This window comes from Drosophila hydei, unplaced genomic scaffold (genome assembly GCF_003285905.1).
Source record: "Drosophila hydei strain 15085-1641.00,03,60 unplaced genomic scaffold, DhydRS2 tig00008114-arrow-pilon, whole genome shotgun sequence".
NCBI classification, from domain to species: Eukaryota; Metazoa; Arthropoda; class Insecta; order Diptera; family Drosophilidae; genus Drosophila; species Drosophila hydei.
In genome coordinates, this window is record NW_022045827.1 from 8,592,791 (window position 1) to 8,613,164 (window position 20,374).

The window sequence follows — 20,374 nt, forward strand, 5'->3', positions numbered from 1 at the left end:
CAACGTCCTCTTGTGACTAATTCGTTGACATTTGTGACGCATGCGTCAAACACAAGAACAAAACTGAAAAGGGAGAGAGACAAAGAGAGAGCGAACGAGCAAGCGGCTTTTGTAAAGCGTGAGAGCAGGCAATGTGGAAGGGCTCCGGTTGTGATTCCATTTAGCTTCTTATTTATTTTGGTGGTGGCATTTGTGAATAAAAGAGAACAGGAGCAAGAGCGCATGCATATTCTAAGCGACAAAAACAGCTGACAGCTTTGCAGTGTTGGCTAAGAGTCAAATATATTCAAATAATTGCGTATCAGCCAATTAGCAAATCTTACAAATATTTATCGCGAAGTCAAATGTGTTTTCTTATTTAACTAGCTTTTAATATGTTATTCGATAATTTCCGCTTTATTAGCTCGAAAAACAAAAAACAACATTCTCTAAAAATCGTATTTCCTTTTTCTAAATGTTGCATAAACAATTTAACCTCGTGCCCTGTTGACCGCGCACTAAAAATATGTTAATCCACGAAGATATAAAAAATCAAACTTAATCATATTGAAAATAGTAAAAGATTCATTTGGCCGACCTTGCCGTTCGCAGAAAACCCGTTAGAACCTCATAACGAAATTAGCGTAATTTACTGATCTTAGCCATTTGTCAAAGATTCAAGCGCTGGCGCCAATCGCCGAACTTTAACCTATTTCACTTCCTCACACGCGCACGCACACATATAGGCATTATTATAAAAAAAAACGCACACACACATGTGTATTAATATTCGTTTTAGCTCTAAGAATTCTTGTTTGTGAAGCGCGGAGTTTGAAAACTTCCGGCTAAGGCTCCATAGAACGTGTTTTAAACCATGTACGACGAGACTTGGATCGCGGCTCAGACGCTGACGTATATTCTTTTGAATTTTATTTGTTGTTTATATTTAATTGGCTACTGCAGATAGAACAACGTAGCACGTAGACGGTTTCTAATTCCAGTATGGATTGTTCATAATTATAAGCTTACTAATTGTTGCCAAACTTTTTTTCAACGATTTCTTAGCGTCTTTTTTTACTCTTTCAAGGTCAAAATCATGTTGGATTTTTGTCGTATTCAAAGTTTTTTTCAATTGTGTTAATTGAAATTTGTGAGTTGTGAATTTTTCTTTAGAGGAAATAAAATACATCAATTAATTTGATTGAAGTTTTTAAAATTGAAGATGGCTTTGAAATATTTTTATATTTTCTAGAGACCTTTTCAAACAAAATCATTTTATTTCATTATATATTAAAAAAACAAGCAAATAAAAAAGCTTTGTATACTAAATTTGTTTATTCCTCTTTTCATTCTTTTTCAGTATAAAACTATATTATAATTTAATATATTTTTTAAGAGCCAAAGCATAGAAATCTACAAATTTGACAGTTTATTCAATGGCTTAATATCGTAATTTAAATCAATATATCATTAATTTTCGAATAAATATAGTTGGAACAATTTTTTAAATTTCATATTCAATATTTAAAATTTATGATTTCAAATAAAATTTATCTTTCAGTTGACAAAGCGAATTTAGAAATCTCAACACCATTTTAAATATCTTTGTTTAGATTGTAGTAGTTTGTAGACGAACACTTTCCGGTACCAAACTGTCATGAACTTCCGCCGTAATTGACCTACTTAACTCTATGTTAACTCTAAAGGTGTGATGCAAGCGACATTGGGTCTTAATTATGGCTTTTCTTAAAGGCCTTATCGATTAGGCCCTGCACACCCAATATTAAAAAAAAAATAAAACAAAACTTTACTTACAGATAAAAGATGTTGAAGCTATCAAAATGCTAATAAGAAACTCAGCTATAGGAAACAATTTGAATAAGCCCTAACCAAATTTACATCTAAAATATACAAGATATGGCTAATAATATTAATTTTGATACAGATGTGAATTTCTATGGCACGTGCAAAGATAAATATGTAAACTATATACAAGAATTTGATGAGCTTATGACTTGCGTCATTGCAGAGATTAGGGGTAAACAATTATGTAATACTTAACCTTAGGATTTTAATTTTTTGTTTATTAAATGTATATTATTATATAATATACATGATATATATAATAATAATTACATTAATATAATTAGAAATATTTTATATTGAATATATGTATGTATATTTTATTTATATAAAATATTGGACTTTTAGTCCACAACAAAAGTCTTGTTGCACAGTGTAAGCAACGCTTAATGATGCAATCAAAAATAAGTAATATATATATATATATATATAAGTGTTGCTTATATATATATATATACATAATTTACTTACGTATATATTTTGAAGAAATCGCCGGCAACTTGAAGTTATTTATAGGCCGAAAGCATTAGGCGTAAGCTCTATTTAAAGTGCACTTAAACAACCTTAACAAACAAACTGATGACAGCAGCGCATTAAATGCGATTTTAATTAAATTAGTAACCAAATCATAAGTAATAAGGCCAAACGCACAAATGGAGGCTGCGAGATATCACAAACCAAAAAAAGTATTTAATACAACGGTAAGCTGAGCTATAAACAATATAATAATGCCCACATATCTCACAGGTAACTAACAAAAAATAAATAAAAATAAAAATGACTTTAAAGTGATGAGTGCTAAGTGACCGCAGCCTCTAAAATCCAAAGCTCAGCTGAAAGATATAAATGCGCCAAGTCCAAAGTTTTCAACTTTTTTTTAGCTCACTTTTGACAAATGTTTCATATATTATAACTTGGCTTATATATGCATTGGTCCAGCACTTGTCTGGGACTGGTTAGACTTTGGACTAGCCGGCCAATCCAGTTTAATTCTCAAATTCTGAAATCGTAAAACATTTCAGCCCGAACTCCGTTCAATTATTAAAATATATATATTTTTAGATATGTCTGCGTTTTCTGTCTTTTTTTTGTTCTTTCTTCTGTTTAGATTGGGTTTTAGCACACCGCGTGGGCGTCAGTTGCTTCATGGGTACCTGTTATTTATTTGCTCATTCCAGATTATTGATGTCAGCATTTTATGAAATAAGTGATATTTTTAGCTAGTTAGAATATCGATATAAAGTGGCAAAGTAAATAGAACAAAGATTGTAAGCTTTCAATACATAAAGCGATCAAAATTTTTACTATATATGCATTTGATTTCAGTTTTAAATATAAAAAGCCCTGAAGAAATGTATTATTTTCGTATATTTTTATTATAATTTAAAAAAAGTCATTTTTATTATTTATTATTTTCATAATTTCTTAATTTTCTTAATTTATTTAATTTTTAATTTAATTTAAAAAGCATGTTGACTTTACTTTTTGTTTATATTCATTTCAAAGAGTGTTTCATTAAAATGCATCTAAAATCTTCCCCTCCCTCTACCTCTCAGCAAGTATTATTCATATATGCATTCCAAAATTGATGTTAATGAAACTTGGTATATTTTATTAGATATTTGTATTTGTATTTCTTATTTTACTGAACGCAATAGACTGAACCGGTTGAAGCTGAATGAACGAGTTTTGATGGGTAACGCAGCAATAAATATGCTTTTAATTAAATTTTTGTTCGAACAGTCTCAAAATTTATGTGCATCCAACATAAATAGCAAAAGTATATGAATGCAAAACTTTAGCCTTGATGAATTCAGAGATTCCCAGGCTTTATCCTATATTCTATTCTATATATTCTATCGTATTTTATACACTTTCAGCTATAATTATATGTTTTATACCAACTTAGATTTTTGTTAAATATTAAATATATTACATTTTATATTTTCTTTAAATTACCCTTTCAACATTAAGTTTACGATTTGTAAGCAAATAGAAAAGTCTTAGCAAAAAGGCGCGCACATTTGTGCACAAAATAAATGACACTTGCCACGCACTTGAGCCCCGTCAAGAGTGATAAATTCTATTACCTGCCCAATGCAACCACTCGTTGCCATCAAAGAGCAAGAAGCAGAGAGCAAGGCCCGGTGCAATCAACTGTTCGCGTAGACGTAAACAATCGCCAGTGCGCAGGAGCCACAGGAAAATTCTCCCATTCTCTCTCTCTATCGCTGTCAGGGAAAGCTTTCGCTTTTCGTGGCAGAGGAAAAGCTCTAATTGAGCATTCAGTCAATTGCGGCCAATTTAAGTGAACGTTACGTTGCTTTTCTTGTGAGTGCAAAACATAACGAAATAGTTGGCAACGTAGTTGGCCCATAGTGCGGGCTGTTTGTTACGCGTCACGTCGACGTGGCTAATTAAAGGCAATGCCAGGCCGCCAGTGACACAAAACACTCGTAAATCAAAAAAATACGTTCAATAACAATAGGCGAAAGAAGATTATAATGCACTGTGCGAAATGGTTGTGCCTTTAGCATTAAATGACCAACACAAATAAAATTCAAGCAGTGAGCTTCGGGCTGGCAGTTAGCCAGCTAACGTAACCCACAGCCAAAAAGCAGCTAAAACACAAAGGCAGGCCAACAGGAGCGTTCAACTATGTCGAGCGCCAGGTAAAGGCAACCAGCAACCAACCGACCAACCAACCACCCACGCACCACTCTGCATAATTTAGCTCATATGTCATTTTAACAGTTATATGCATCATAGACATTCATGGTCAAGCCTTTTTGGCCAGCATGCATATTATGCTTGATATATTTGTCGTGTAATCAATAAATTGATTTTTGATCGCTTTCGCATGGGCTTTCCAACATTTGCCCGCCTATCCATTGTCTGTTTAGCATTTGTTTTCCTCTATTTTATTTAGTTTCGGGCTTTTCTTATTTTTTTTTGCTTGCAATTTCCATGTTTGTGTCGGCGTCGCACTGACTGGCGCTGTTTGTGCCTCACTCTGCTGTGGTTATTTTGTTGTATTTTTTCGTTGTTTTTCTATTCGACTTTTGTGTGCGCTACACATTTGGGAGCCAGCCTATGCTGCGTATGCGTAATATTTTTAAACATGATTTGAAAATTTTGATAAATCTTGTGAACATGTTTTTTTAAAAGATTTTAAATAATGATCAAGTTCTTTAGAAATCATGTCATATATATACTATAGTATAGTCTCTAAATCTCTGCCTAATTTCGTAGCAATAATTTCAAAGTAGAGATATTAATTTGCATGGAAGCTTTCACACGAGTAGACGAAGAGCTATTAAATAAGATCAATACACAGAAATTAAATATCTCTATTAATATACAATATATATATAAATATTATTAAATAGTTTTTAATAATGACCAAGCGATCCAAAATAAATATAACAGTGCAAAAAAAAGTTAAAAATATAAAACAAAGTTTCTTTGTCTTTCTTTGATGACCTCAACAGAAATTCGTTGTACAATAAATTGGGCTGTTGGTGAAAAAATGACAAATTGGAGTTAATATGTAATTAGATCGCCCTGATGGGAGGCTCTAAAGGGTGTTATCATTTTAGGCTGTCTACTATTTAACCCCTTAGAAATTTAATAAGCTTTTATATTATTATTTTAATATATTAACATAATTGAATATTCAAAGAATATCTCGACTGGTGTTTGTGTCTAAGCTTAATTTTTTGTAACTTATTTTTTTGTTTAAATTTATAATTTATATTTATAAAAATATTTTTTTGTTTAAATATTAATACAATATATAATTTTACAATATATTAATTTTATATATGTTGTAAACTATTATTATTATATTTAAATATTATTTTAATATTATAATTGAATACTGAATTTTTAAATATATTATATTGTCGATACATAAATATTATAATTAAATCAATTTAACAATCAAGTCCTTTTTTTTAAATATATAAAAAAAAAATAATAATAAAATTAAATAAATTTATTTTATTTTAATATTTTATTTTTATTTAAACTTTACTTTTTCTTTTCTTTTACTATAAGTTTAATTTCTTAAATGATGCAAATCTTTTGCATGTAGGCAACCCAATTCCTTTAAGCCTTAGCTTTGTTTAGTGAGTTGTTTATGTCGTTGGCTAGTCACGCACTTTGCTAAACTAAACAACTACACAACTAAGCAACACACAGCAACAGCTCACAGACAGACAGACAGATAAATAGAAAGACAGAAATGATTTTGACATTTATGAGAGCTATAGAGAACGAATGTGCAAATGATTATTTACTCGATATCTAGCTGCAGCTATAAATAGGACAAGAGAGTGTCGCAAGAACTGAAATGAAAAACTAAAAAGCTGAGAAGTAATTGCAGGGAAAATTCGATAGAAGCCACTGAAATTAAGTAGAATAAGCTCAGCCAATTATTTATTCCGTCGGTGAGCCAATTTTGCAAATTTGCTTAGCCGCAGGCTAGCCAGACAATTGCCATATAATTAAGGATAATCGTGGCACTGAAATATGCACGAGCTGTGCATGCGATTACAATAAACAGCAAATTGGCCAAAAAAAGCTTCAATTACGAAACAGGATACACTGCCAAAGGACAAAAGCCCAAACGGTTGAATGTTAAATGAGTCATGCAACAGCTGGGGAGCAAACACAATCCCAGCCCAACAATGCGACACCAGCCGGCTGTCGGCTAGGCGCCAATAACTGTCCATTCTGATCTGCCCTTGTGGGTGGGCGTGTCCCAATTTCACACTTACGTACGGCCAGCATCTCATTAAATTTTAATTGTATTTGCTGTGTGAATTTAATTAATTTTACGATTTTCTCTTCTGTTTGCAGTCTGCTTGATGCGCTTTGCTCCGGCAGCGGCGCTCGCCTGGCGCTGGGCACCTCCATAGTTGCCTACCTGATAGCCTATAATGAGGCTGCCGCACCGGCTCTGGTCTTTGGCACATTGCTGGCCAGCGTCTATAGCGCCATGGCAGGTGAGTAAGCTGCCAGAAGTTATCTTTAAAAGATATATATATAAATATATATATGTATACATATATATTATCTTGTGCCTTACCACAGCGCGCTGCAAGTCGAGTTTGCGTAGCCTGCAAATGCCTTATGTGCGCGCCACAAATAAATTTGACTTTGGCTGCCTTTTCTTGGCCACCTGGATGGACGCACTGACGGCCATGTGCGCCTGTGCAGCGCTGGCACGCACCTTAAGCGCCTGTCTGGACGCCATGACTGGTGGCTTGGCTCGAATACTTATACTGGGTGTGTGTGTGTGCCCAATAGTTGTGCCTGCACTGTAACGACTTTTAACAAATTTCGTTGCCTACTTTCAGGCCGCAACTCGCCTGCAAATGAGCCCTGGCCGGATGTGCTTGGCGTAGCCGTCGTTTTTCTGGTCACTGGCATGTTCATGCTGGGCCTCGAGGTATGCAACTTGCAATACGCCCTCTTTTTTTCGCCAACTCTTACTCCACACCCATTTGCAGCACTCGAAGGCTTTCAGTTTTATTATGACTCTCGGCATGTTTGGTCTGAATGCAATTCTCAGCGCTGTGGGCTGGTGGCGTGGCGATTTTGTGGCCTGGTCGGAGAACTACTTTCAGCCAAATGGCATTAGCAGCGTAAGTGGATCATCCCCCTCATACCCTCTACCCCTCTCTCTCTCTCTCTCTTTCTTGCTCTTTGAAAATGTGGTAATGGGCGTGTTATTGGGTCAGTGCACTTTTCGCCTTTTCCTGAGTTATTTTTTTTTTTTTTATCGATTTTTGGTCGCATTGCTGCCGCCGGCTTTCGTGACTGACGACCATTCAAGGCACAGGATGTGAACTTTTGATTATGACACGTCAAACTAAGTTTTTTTGTTTTGTTTTGTTTTGTTTTGCATGGGATCTTCTGCTTTGCCGAGTGGGTTTTGTGTGTGTGGAGCAATTCGCATTGGCACGAATGTTGTAATAAGTGTTTGCATTGGACTCAGTAGGCTCTACCTCAGGCTGATTTCTATAGAACAACTGAGAATTCTTAGAAATACGTTTGTAACGAATGAGAACTAAACTCTTCTACTCTCTATATGTGAATCTGTCTGTCTCTCTGTCTTGCGCGTCTCCCTCTCTCTCTTCACTCTCTTGTGTTTCTGTGATTCTTTCTCTATCTTTATCTTTAATCATCTAATATTAATTCATCTTTCTTACTCTCTTTCTTACTCTCTCTCTTTCTCTCCCTTTATCTCTCTTTCTCTTTCTCTCCCTTTATCTCTCTTTCTCTTTCTCTCTTTTCTTTCTCTTTTCTCTTCTTCTATCTCTCTTCTATCTTTCTACCCCGCTGTCTCTGTCTAACTCTCTCTTTCTCTCTCTCTCTCTATCTCTTTTTCTTTCTATCTCTCTCTCTCTCTCATTGTTTCTCTCTCTCTGTCACACTCTCTATATTTACAGTTCCTCTTGACCACCGCATTGCTGACCTACGCGTTTCCCAGCATTTTCCCTCAACAGCATCGCGGCTCGCGCACCACAGCGATCATGGTCTTTGCTCTGGTGTGCATTTCGTTGCTGCTAACCGCCATTTGCTTGTCCACAGTGGTGCACTTCAAGTAAGTTAAGCAACAATATCAAAACTTCAAGCTCACAATTCACCATTTCCAACAGACTTCGAGATGACTATGTGGCCGTGCCGCTCTTTAATATTCTTGATGAGAGCGGCTTCCATAAGCTGGTGCCCGCTTCTGCTTGCATGCTGCTGCTGACCAGTTCGGCGGCGTTTATGGAGATTTTTCCCGAGTTGTATGGCATTGTGGTGCGTCTGGCCACCTCGGAGTGGCGCATACTTAGCAAGCAAATCAGCTACGAGAGCTCCGATAGCGGCAATCCCGTCCTGGCCGTCTTCATAGCGGGCAGCCTGTGCGCTATGCTGGCCTTCGCCTGTCCGCTGCAGCATCTCAGCTACTGCCTGGCGGCCAGTCACTTGACAGCTGGCTTTCTGCGTGCCTTCTACTTGCTGTACACGCCTTATCGACCCAAGTTTATGCAGCCCAGCAGCAGTGAGTCTTCCCTCTCCTATAGTCGCCTTTCCACGGCGCCCATTGCCAAGAGCAGCAGCAGCAGCAGCGCTGCCACCAGCTCAAGTCGCGTGAAACGCAGCCTCTGGAATCTCGGCTTGCACAAGCAGCGCGCAATGAAGAAGCCAAAGAACAAGCAAAGAACTAAGCCAGAAGTCGAAAAGGAATGGCTGCTCCTGGGCGAACCTACCTCGCCCTGTCCACAGCGCGAGGGCAGAGATGTGGAGTCCACGGTACTGTCCGACAGTGAGCCACCGGTGAGTCAGGTTGCGGGATTTGTATAGAAGCGTTTTTACCTTTAATTACCTTTCCTTGCAGCCATCTGACTTTGAGTATCCTGATAAGTTTGACAAAACTGATTCAGACACCTCAACGGACATTGATGCTATTGTTGATGAGTATCGTCAAAAGATAAAGGTATGCTCAGTCTATATTCACTCTATTTAAGCTGACCCAACTCCACTTTATGCCAGGTAACCACAGCGGGTCCGCTGGAGCGCAGCGTTCGTGTGCCCACAGTGAGCTCTTGGCGAGTGACGATCTTTTCGATCATTGTCATCGGCCTGGGCATAGCGTTGTGCGTGGCTGGCTTGGTGCTGCGCTGGGCACCTGCCGCATTCACTGGCGCCCTCGGTGTCTTGATTGTGGCCATTATGATGGGCATAATACCGCAGTACACGGGCAGCGTCATCAATGTGAGTCCCGTGTTGTGTGCCATGTGCCTGCTGCTCAGCGTCGTCTTCTTCTCGGCCTGTGCGGTGCACGCCTGGCCCGGAGTGGCTGTCTGGCTGCTGAGTGGCCTGACAATGCTGTTGCGCTGCGATAAGTACTGCTGCAACTGCTTCGATCAGCCGACCATCCTGAATGCCCAGCTGATACCCAGTGTCTCCGGCAAGGCATCGACTTCGGCGGCAGCCGGAGCAGCCACCAGCATTCGTATGCCTCGACCGCCCAAGGGCGTGATTAGTTTGCCGCAGCGTGTCAGCGGCATCAGATGACAGTCAGAGTCCTCCGAAGAGGAGGGCGAAGATCTATTCCACGAGGACTTCAATGTGCGCGACTACGATGAAGATGATGCCAACGAGGATTGCTGGACGGATTAGCTGGCAAACCACAGAGAAAATATGCCTTTTAAACTTAGCTAGGCTTTTAACAATTAGAATGCGGATGACCAGAGACGAGTCCAGCTTGAAGCTAGTATTATACAAATATAAACCAAAATAAATATATGTGTTATATATATATATATATATATATATATATATATCTATTTATGTATGCCATCACTCTAGTTAGTTTATATATACGTAAACAAATATATATTTATGTCTCTAGTTCCAGTTCAAGCTGTTAGGTCTTTTAAATAAATAATGCATGTCAAATAATTTTTCATTTTGAGCATCATGATGTTGATGTATATCTTCTCTTTCTATACCTAAGTAATGTTAGGCAACGCAGGTAAGAAATATATTATATAATCATTTTTAGTAAAGAATAAGAATCTATTTAAAATTTGTTGATTCTGGATGAATGCTACAAGTAGCAAAGACCTGCAACCGTTTAAACCCTTTGACAGTGAGGTATACTATAAAGACTCTTCCTGATCATTACCACAAGTTAGAGACTGGAGATTTGATATAATATTTATTTGATATATTTATTTATTTGATATATTATTTATTTGATATATTTATATACCTACACCATTATCTTTTAATTTATTTATCCTTTTTTTTTCAAAAACTCTAATTTTCCTAGCAACCATTTAATTTGTTTTTTTTTTTTTTTTTTTTTTTTTATAAAAATAAGTTTTCTACAAACCTCCATTCCACACATGCAGACAGTCATTCACCTAAATTCACCCATCTATTAGCCAGTATTGCGCTCTAAAATATTGCTTATGTGTGCTTATGTATTGTTTGCTATATAAGAAAGGTAAGGTAGCTCTGCTCATGACTCCGGGTATTTCCCAGTCTGGCACTTCCCATTAGTGCTTGCTTACTTGTTCAGTTCTCTTTTGTCAAATCCATATTTAGCTTAAGTTTCCTTTAATATTTTTCAACAAATTTTTATAAAAATCTTACAAATTTCCTAATAGAAAAAGTTGAGTTAGTAAACAAAAAAAATTTAAAAAATAATTATTTCAAAAATATAATAATAATATTATTAGTTTTGTCAACTGAGCTATCTACTCGTTATCAGAGTAATTAACTCTATGTAAACTAAGTCTCATCAGACATACAGCTTCTCGTGCTCCATAAGATAGTCAACCAGCTCTGCTATGGGCTGCATTATGGTTTCCTCATAGCCCGGTTGCATTTGCATGACTCGCAGATACATTTCGCTGCGATCACAATTAAGGTAAGAGTCAAATTTCTCTGGCTCCTCCGAGCGCAGCTTATTGCTAATGCCGGCCAACATCTTGGTTTGTGGCTCAGTCAGCGCCTTCATAGTCAAGCCGGCTAGGCGTGTCCGTTCGCATTCCTCAATAAAGTTTTCCCTACTAATCAGCTTAGCGGGCAGACCAAGTCGCACAAATTCAGCTTGCAGAGCATCATGATAATACCCCAGCGCCTGGTCATACAAATCACGTCTCTCCTCGGCCGAGGGCACCAATATATAGAGCAGAAAGAGCACATCCAAGGTGGGCGAACAATACTGAGTCAGTTGAAAGTCCACAATGCAGCAGGAGCTGGGCAAGCTGGCCGTCTGACTGGCAAAACCAAATAGTATATTCCGATCCCAGGTATCGCGATGGCAGAGCACATTCCGTATGTTCTTCGAGGGCTCGACGAGATGTTCCGTTTTCCTGAGCAGATTAAATAGTTTTTCCTTAATGAAACTTTGAGCGCGCTCCGTTTGGTACTTCACGTGTCGCGCAGCCAAGAAAACGATGCCCTGTTTGGTATATGTTTCTATAAGTTTGTAAGTTTTCTAGGCTGAGCTTTACTAGATCTACTCACCTTTAATCCGGTGATAAACCACTCGTTTTCGCTGCTCATTAGCAGCTCCTTGAATACATGCTTGTAACGTTCGCCAATATTAAATTGTTCAGCCTCCTCCCAGGCAATGCTGGCGGCGTGCAAAGCGGCCAGATGTCCCAAGACCAGTTTATAATGCTCTAGGCTATAGCTTTCGTTGGCTTTGAGATGTCGATAGTGCAGCGTTAGATCTTCCAGCACCATTATATCCTCTCTAGCAAAGTAGCATTGCGGAAAGAGCTTGCGACTGGCTTAAATAGTAAAAGAAAGCATTTTAAATTATTTTTGTATTTAATGTAACTTAACTTATCTGAAAAAAAATCATGTTTATGGATTTATTTGTGTGCCCTGAACTGAAAATCTATCTAACAGTCAGAAGAAGGCTCGGCAGACTCCATAAAGTACATCTTTTCTTCATCTAGAAGACAAGCTAAGTTGATTTAGTTATATTCGCCTGTCAGTCTGACCATTTAACCATATATAAAAGCTAGAGATTTTAAATTGTACGGTTCAGGGTATTTCTTAGTCATGCACTCCCGACTATCCCTGAGTGTTCTTACTTGTTTCTGAGTATTTATATTATAATCATTGTATTTGAACTATGAACTACTAACATTGTTGTCGTAGTCATAGTTAGTATTAGAATAGTTATACTTCTATTCGTTATAAGCCACATAATCTATACACATATATTGAACGACCTGATGCTATCTGAAATGACTATGAAATTGCTCATTGAAGAAATTAGTATTATAAAAATCTTTTCTAGCTATTCTCAGACCATAAAACTGAACATGCTTAAAATGTATGTTACAGACTTAAGGTTGCTTTTGTACTATGTATATTATTAGCCAGGCTCGAGCTAGCTAGAGCTAGAGACTAGCAGCGAGAGGCAGTAAGAGACAGACTAGAGACTTCTATCTAGCCCAATCTATATCTAACTGCTCAGCTTGAGTTTTAAGCTTACAAAATTGCAAAGTTTTCATGAATTCAATTTAAGCACAATGTAACCCACCATATCGTTGTATATTCGGCAATATTTGCTTGTAGATAGTTGTCTCCTTGCGAAAGACGCCTTTGCGTTCGCATTCGGCTCGCTGTGGCGGATTCTTGTAGGGCAAACTCTTGACAAAGTATTGTAAGTGATGTTTGCACTTAGTTCTTGTGTTCTCCAACTCCAAATACAGCTTGTAGTATTCACCCATGTAGCCCAGCAAGTCTTGCGAGCCTGCATCGAGTTGTCGCCTCAATAAAACCAAATTCTCATCTTCGGCTTTCAGCTGACGCGTGCGCAACGCTATGCGAAGGCATTCGGCAGAGCTGAGCAGCTCCATTGTTGCTGGCTGTTGGAACTGAACTAAGCCAAGAAACATTTTACATTGCTAAAATATGAAAACCATTCAACATTTTGAAGAGATGAGTTCAGAAGTTATCACAACAATGTTTATTGTTTTTGTTTTATAGCAAATCAAACAAAATAATCTTAAAAAATGCTTTGAATGCTGATAAGACGAGTTACTAGGCGGGCAATGCGTGTGCGTTGCAGATAAGACTGAGCCATTTCAGTTGGCTTCTTTATAGTAGGTTAGTTCCAGTAAATCTTCGACACAGGCATATATATAACTACGAAAATCCTCATGTTGAGTCATCAATCTTAATACTGCTGCGGTGCGATCGACATTGCAGAATCGATGGAATTCCATGGGCTGCTCGTCCTTCAGCTGCTTCAGATAGTTGTCGGGCAGGCGTAGTATTGTGGCAGCTATGCAATTGTAGGTGGCACCAAAGAGCGCAAAGTCCTTCAGGGATTGCTCAAAGTCTGCACGGCTCAACTGCTCGTGCTGGGCATCGATGTCCATGGCCTTGAGCTCCTCTACCAAGTGCTCGTAATAACAGCTCGTTAGGCGCTCCATTATCTGCCTGCGCTGCGCCGGCTCCACGTTCAGGTAGCTGGCCATGAGCAGGTCCACAGCTGGCGGTGCATAGCGACAGAGCTGAAAGTCCACGAGCACACAGCCCACATCCTGTGACTGTTCCTGATGATAGAAGACATTGCCGCCCCAGGCATCGCGATGCAGAAAGACGTTGCGATGCACGGGCGACGGATTGACCATAAAGTAGACACGATCCAGACAGCGTGGCAGCTCATTGACTATATATTCCTGAGCAGCTGCATCATTGGCAACTCGAGGATGAGCAGCGGCCACAGCCAGCACAGCCTGCATTAGTTTGGAGCGCTTTTAGTTTCATTTTAGCTTATCAATGTTATCTAACCCACCTTTATGCCTGTTGTCCACCACACAATATCGGGATCGATAGACTTCTCCAGCAGCCAGTCCTTGAATGCTACGCCAATGGTCAAACGATGGCATTTCTCATAGGCCACACTGCTGGCATGCAGCGTAGCCAAAGCCTTGACCATGGGCAACAATTGCTGCTCGCTGAGAAATCGTGTGCCGGCAGGCAGCGATCTATAGCCCAAATCTTCGATATTTTGCATGACAAACAAATCATCTCGTGTGAAGTAGCACTTGGCACACCAAACATGGGCGGCTGTTTAGAAAGATAATAGAACGATTTACTTAAAATGTGATTTATCGCATAGAGATTAGTAATTGTTGGGTTCTATGAAAAGTATACTTAAAGATATATCAAATATCTTTCACTTACAAAACTTTTTCAAATCATTCAGCAGCAATTCGTATAGCTTCGCCTCCTTTTTGATTATGGACTTCTTCTCCTCGTAGTAGCTCATATTAGCACTCTCGTATATCACAGATTTGACAAAGAGACGCGTTGAGCGCTGCTCTGACTCACTTGCCAATTGATAGCTAAGTATCAGATGATAATATTCGCCTAGAAAGCCCACATGTTCGATGGCTGGCACAATTTTGAACTCATTCAGTTTTCCCTTTTGCTGTTGATCTGCGAGCACAGCTTTCAATATCTTTTCACACTCCTCAAACGTTAGCAATTCTAGGCGATTGACACGCGGTGATACTGGACTATAGATGTCTTTGCTCATTGTATCGTTGATTAGTATTATAAAAACTGTCGTCCGCAGCAAGCAATGGGCACGTTCTGTGCTAGAGAAGGCATTAAGTTATATATATATAGTCCATACTCTAACGAGAGGTATTTTCAATTAATTCTTGGTTTGGCTTCTTAAAATAAAATCTGATTTATTACTGTGTAAGGTCAGGAAATTTCATAAGTTTAATTTTTTAATTATATTTTATTTAATTGTTAGTGAAAATTAAACAAAAATGAGAAATTAAATTTTTTTTAAATTTTTTTTTTTATTTTATTTTTTTATTTTTATCAAATTATTAATGGAAATTAAAGAAATATTAAAATTTTACAATTTAATTAAATTCATTATAATTTATTATTATTGTAATTATTTTGTTAAAGAAAAAATATAAAATTTAATTATATTACATTTTTATTATTATTAATAAAATTGTTACTCAAAATTCAAACATAATAATTTATAATAGGCTTAAATTCTTAAGCCATTTTGAAAAAGTCAATCTGAAATATAGCAGATAAACAAAAATTGACAAAAATGTAGCTTGATATTTCTAGAGCTATTAGAATCTTCTATCTTTCCAGAAGAGGATGCATATGAGACAAATTATATATTTTTATTTTCCATTAATTTGCTAATTTAATAAATTACATAAATTTAAATCAATTTAGATATACCCATAGCAATTTTAGTGTATTTAGGCCTTGGCTTGCTGTGCTGCTTGTATTTAATTTGTTTGTGTTTACAATTTACGATCAGAACTTATCGCTCTCCCAGTGTCTATCTAATCAGTGTGAGAAGAGAGCGTGCAGCGTAAACAAAAGACAGTGAAAGAGAGAGATGGAGAAGGAGAACGCTATAAATTAGACATAGCGATTTCTATGACTTCGACACAGCACTTTTCCATGTCGTCTCTGAACGCTGCATTTTCACTCATATAGTTCAATATAACAGCGCTGCGATCGACGTATTTGTATTCGTTCGTCACGAATGCAGGCGGCACCTTGATAATTGTGGCTGCCACTGCGCTGTAGACTAAGGCAAAGAGACGAAACTCTTCGTAGGACTGCAGCAATTCCTCTTTGGATATCAACTCATCTGATCGCAAGCCAAATTCCAGCAATTCCTGCTGCAGCCAATTGTAATACAAATTGAGACAGTTTGATTCGATTCGATGTCGCTCAGCGCTTGTTAGATTTAAATAGAGACAGAAACACAAATCGATGGCTGGCGGAGTGTAGCGACTGGTCTGATAGTCAACAAGTATAGCTCCATCCTGCTGATTTGCCGGAAAGAAAATATTGCCCGTCCATAGATCACGATGGCAGAGCACATTCCGATATTTGGTTGAGGGTGAAACCTGTTCATAAACCCGCTCCACAATCTTGGCCAGCCTTAGTTCAATACATTTGTTCGCTTGGTACTGTGGCAGACTCTTAATCACAGCCAGCACAGCAGAAATGCCTGTGGTAAACCAGGCTATATTGGATGCGACTGTAATCTCCTGCAGTCGCCCGCTACACTCGCGTCCAATATTAAAGCTCTGGCACTGTTCGTAAGCCAAACTGGACGCATGAAAGGCAGCCATGCTGCGTAGCAATTGTTGCAGTTGCACCTCATTCAGCAGCTTCTCTGCAGCACCTCGATAGCCAGCCAGCTTGATGTTCTCCAGCACTAAAAGATCGGGTCGTGTGTAAAAGCATTTGGCACTCCATTTGACTTTGGCTGTGAAAGAGCCATAAATTAACTTATATTCTAAATGTTATTTGTGTATGCGCACAATATTTTTGCATTTCCGTCAGCAGGTTATCGTACAGCCACGCCTCTTTATGAAAAATTGCCTCCTTTTCAGGCTCATCGCTTAGCTGTGGCAGTGCTTTGACAAAAAGTTGTTGCACCTGAGCAGTTTCTGTGTCAGCCTGAAAGTATGCAATGTCTTTCGGGTTTTAGATATATAAAAAATAGTAATAACAGTCAATTGCAATGATCGTAGCAACACAGGCTCAATCAATGCCGAAAGCAGCTGGTTCAATTGAAGAGATGAAACCTCTTGAACGCTAACTGTAAGAAAATATCTTTGTATACACTATAGCATATATAATATAGAAGAAATATATATTAATTCATTTCAAATCTATAAATTAAATCAGCTTAATTTAATTCAACTTCCAAAACTTTTTGAAAAGTGTAAAATACGTGAGCTGCATGCTAATTCTGAAGAGAAGAAACTAATGTTGTCAATGCATAAGAGTAGTAGTTGAAAGAGACAACATGCATTAACATTATCATTCAATAATCAAGCTCATTTAAACGAGCCAAGTTCAATGAAAAGTCACTGTGACAATAATCACGACAATTGTTTCGATTGATCAAGTCACTCACAGTGCAGTAGCTTAGAGTCAGCGTATAATAATCGCCCAGATAGCCGACAGCCGTCGTATCCCTTTCCAGCCGATAGTCCAACAGGTGCCACTGCTCATGTGTTGCATTCAACACATTCTTTAAGATCTGCGCGCACTCTGCCTGCGTTAAGAGCATATTGCGTATACGTCGCGTTGTGTATACGCAAGTTCTTTGACTCTTTAAAAGTGGAAAATGTTTTTTATAGCAATACTTTTTTTCTGCCGTGTGCAAGCGCTGCGCAACGCTTTTCAACTGAGCAGCAATGAAAATTTATTTTCAACGTTTCACTCAGTTTCGCATTCTCGGAGAATAGTTCGATTCGTTTTCGTTTCTTTCGTGCCATAAGATATATATGTATACATATGTATGTATTTATGGGTATGTGTACCTATGGATACGCCTACTTTAACACTTGTCAAGTGCACAGCTGATAAGGCGAACTTTATTGTTGTTACATGTTAATTAAAAAAAGCTTCACTCTTCAAGATATTGTATAATTTTCTTATCTTTTAGCCATCAATTAAGGGTTCCTCAAAGCGTTCACCCACTTATAAGACTATGATATATTTATAAAAATAGAATATATATATGCACATATATTTTATATTTAAAATAATATAAGAGTATAGTATATAAATAAACGGAATAAAATTGTTGATTTATTTTACTTTTTTAAATATATTTTTAATTTTATTAATACATACATTAGTTTGTTTAAATATATATATTATTTTTAAATTATTAATTTATTAATTTTATTTTATTTTTTTGTTTGTTTATTATTTTTATTTATAATTAAATTTTTTTATATTTTTTATTGTATGTTTTATTTAATTTTTAATTTATTATTCATAATTCAATATTTAATTTATTAATTTTTTTATTTTTTTATTTTTTGTTTTCATTTAATATTATCTTGTTTAATTATTATTTTTAATTTTAATTTATAAAATGTGCATTTTATTATAATTATTTTTTTAAATGTATATTTTTAATATAAAAATTAAGAAAATTCAATTCAAGTACGTTAAAGAAAAATGATTACAACTTTGTTAACAAGTGTAAACTGAGAAGCAATATTTTTCACTGGCCTGCTCTCTGCTGACTGAGTCTCAATTGGCGTCGCCTTTCATTCGAGTAACTCATATAGGGTCGTATGGTCATATAGTATATGATCTCCACAAAACTTAGCAAGCTGGCGCCCACAAAGAGACCCGTTGTGCCACCAATGGACACTGCAAAGCACTCAGATAGTCATAATTCGCAAAGACTTTGTTTAGTTCTCCAACTCACCCACCAGATCCAATTTGCCTCTTACCAAATTGCGCTTATAGCGCTCTGTGGGCAGCTCAATGAGCGACACCTCGATTTTGGACACGGGATTCTGATGTCCATATATATTATCCTTGCTGTCAAAGACTGTGGTAATGTCCACCTCGGTGCAGGAGGGCAAACAATCGCAGACGAGACCCTTGCGTCCGCGTCGACGTGACCATTTGGCAATGATAACCGAAAGATCCTCGTAGTTGCGATTCAAACACTCCAGCCCATCCATGTTGCACAGCTGATAGTCCGGCGAGTTGGGTGTCAAGTGACTGGAGCAATTGCACAACTCGATCTGGCGATCCTTGCGGCACTGAACGGTGCAGGCGCTATAGCTATAATACCGATGCACATCCAGAATATTCTCATCCGGAAAGCGGCAATTGCGCTGATGCACACTCGTCTGACGGATCTCCTCATCATTCTCAATGTCACGCTTGGACACATAGCGACTGCGCGAAAGAGATGTCTGAAATCTGTGGCATGCAGCATTTGCCTGTACTTACACAAAAGATATGTATGGACCCACGATAAAGAAATCTGTTTTCGGTGTTACCAAAGTGGGCACCTCTTCGTTTCCTAATATGAATACCTGTTGTAGGGGAAATTAAAATAATACAATATATTTTTTAATAGTATATATTTCAACTTACAACATATAAATGTAAATGGAATTTAAGTTAAAAGTAAAACTTACCGTTGCCTCTGTATGTAATTCCATTTTTAAAGAGCCCGGACCCGTAAAGCGATTGGAGAACATATTGAGCTTGGGACCTTTGTACTTGCTGAAGAAGGGCGAAATATTGCCAGAAATACTTTAGACTTAAAATATGTGCACTTTCCATTTATTCATCAGGCCTTACCCCGCCTGCATTGAATTGATGGCATAGCAAATGCCCAGCTCCGTTTCCATGCGCTGGAAGTAGTTGCAGCATTCGAAGGGTTTGTCGTTCCACTCACAGCTGTGTATGGAGTCCACACAGCTGCTGCGCACCAACTGGGCATAGTACGAGAAATTGCTATAGAAACAGGCAGCTGTGGACTCCTCGCCGCTGCACTCGTGCACCGTGTGGTACGATTCACCGCGAAAGAAGGCAATCTCACTGAGCACCTCCTCCAAGGTGAAGTCATGATCGGCGCCCCACAATCTAGAGAGAAGTGAACATTCAAATTTAAGGTAAGTAAATATCTTAGTTACTTACTGCTCGGCTACTTCCTGTATGCGATCCATGTTCTTCGATTCACACACAATTATAGCTGGAAAATTGGTATCCCAATCACGATATGAGCTCTCCACCACAAAGCTAATCGCATTGTTCTCAAAGGCAGCTGGCCGATCAAGCAAAATGAATTGAAGCTAAACAAAATATATCGAATCATAGCTAAGCTCACCCAGAGATGCCTTGATGAGCAGCCAGGAGGCATACCACGACACCATCAGGCAGGTGCCCCAAAAGATGCGCTCCAGCCAGCTGGCATCTTTGTCCACTATGAAACGTGCGCCATGAAGCGTCGAATTCTTCAGATATTCCTCAACGCTCTGTCGCAGACGCATTGCGTAGCTGTTGCCCGAAGCTCTGTTTGACTACTGAATCATATTTGCTTACGACCAAATCAATATATTTCGTAATTACATTCATTTCATCTCGATAAAGTCTTGCTGCAGCTGTTGAATTTCACAGCAATTTCAGGCACGCACTTCACAGACCCCTCCTT

The 20,374-nt window shown here is 37.9% G+C and overlaps 5 protein-coding genes and 1 long non-coding RNA gene across 7 annotated transcripts; 2 read left to right on the forward strand and 4 right to left on the reverse strand.

The window, feature by feature from the left end:
• Positions 1 to 1,346: 1,346 nt before the first annotated feature.
• LOC111601969 lies at positions 1,347 to 2,514 on the forward strand. 2 transcript variants are annotated; one of them, XR_002751578.2, is made up of 4 exons: positions 1,347 to 1,428; positions 1,541 to 1,685; positions 1,797 to 2,017; positions 2,329 to 2,514. It is a non-coding gene; the product is annotated as an uncharacterized LOC111601969 (long non-coding RNA). The 2 variants fall into 2 exon arrangements; XR_002751580.1 differs by having other exon boundaries at positions 1,386 to 1,428; positions 1,593 to 1,685.
• A 1,791-nt stretch (positions 2,515 to 4,305) lies between these two features.
• On the forward strand, positions 4,306 to 10,131 carry LOC111601091. Its single transcript, XM_023317522.2, has 9 exons — positions 4,306 to 4,514; positions 6,706 to 6,851; positions 6,940 to 7,134; positions 7,206 to 7,297; positions 7,359 to 7,493; positions 8,301 to 8,455; positions 8,511 to 9,177; positions 9,239 to 9,337; positions 9,394 to 10,131. Exons 1-9 carry the CDS (start codon positions 4,501 to 4,503, stop codon positions 9,916 to 9,918), a joined length of 2,028 nt encoding a protein of 675 aa, XP_023173290.2. The 5' UTR covers positions 4,306 to 4,500; the 3' UTR covers positions 9,919 to 10,131.
• A 1,021-nt stretch (positions 10,132 to 11,152) lies between these two features.
• On the reverse strand, positions 11,153 to 13,241 carry LOC111601651. Its single transcript, XM_023318337.2, has 3 exons — positions 12,917 to 13,241; positions 11,884 to 12,152; positions 11,153 to 11,818 (listed from the first exon to the last, which is right to left on the reverse strand). The coding sequence occupies exons 1-3, from the start codon at positions 13,233 to 13,235 to the stop codon at positions 11,153 to 11,155; spliced, it is 1,254 nt and encodes a 417-aa protein (XP_023174105.2). The 5' UTR covers positions 13,236 to 13,241.
• Positions 13,242 to 13,402: 161 nt separating this feature from the next.
• On the reverse strand, positions 13,403 to 14,957 carry LOC111601599. The gene is made up of 3 exons (XM_023318267.2): positions 14,572 to 14,957; positions 14,180 to 14,454; positions 13,403 to 14,120 (listed from the first exon to the last, which is right to left on the reverse strand). The coding sequence occupies exons 1-3, from the start codon at positions 14,924 to 14,926 to the stop codon at positions 13,464 to 13,466; spliced, it is 1,287 nt and encodes a 428-aa protein (XP_023174035.2). The 5' UTR covers positions 14,927 to 14,957; the 3' UTR covers positions 13,403 to 13,463.
• Positions 14,958 to 15,591: 634 nt separating this feature from the next.
• On the reverse strand, positions 15,592 to 17,658 carry LOC111601574. Its single transcript, XM_023318230.2, has 3 exons — positions 17,315 to 17,658; positions 16,713 to 16,851; positions 15,592 to 16,657 (listed from the first exon to the last, which is right to left on the reverse strand). The coding sequence occupies exons 1-3, from the start codon at positions 17,468 to 17,470 to the stop codon at positions 15,789 to 15,791; spliced, it is 1,164 nt and encodes a 387-aa protein (XP_023173998.2). The 5' UTR covers positions 17,471 to 17,658; the 3' UTR covers positions 15,592 to 15,788.
• Positions 17,659 to 18,418: 760 nt separating this feature from the next.
• Positions 18,419 to 20,225, reverse strand: LOC111602298 (pickpocket protein 28). The gene is made up of 7 exons (XM_023319302.2): positions 20,051 to 20,225; positions 19,861 to 19,987; positions 19,522 to 19,806; positions 19,356 to 19,443; positions 19,165 to 19,250; positions 18,629 to 19,110; positions 18,419 to 18,570 (listed from the first exon to the last, which is right to left on the reverse strand). The coding sequence occupies exons 1-7, from the start codon at positions 20,211 to 20,213 to the stop codon at positions 18,419 to 18,421; spliced, it is 1,383 nt and encodes a 460-aa protein (XP_023175070.2). The 5' UTR covers positions 20,214 to 20,225.
• Positions 20,226 to 20,374: the final 149 nt, after the last annotated feature.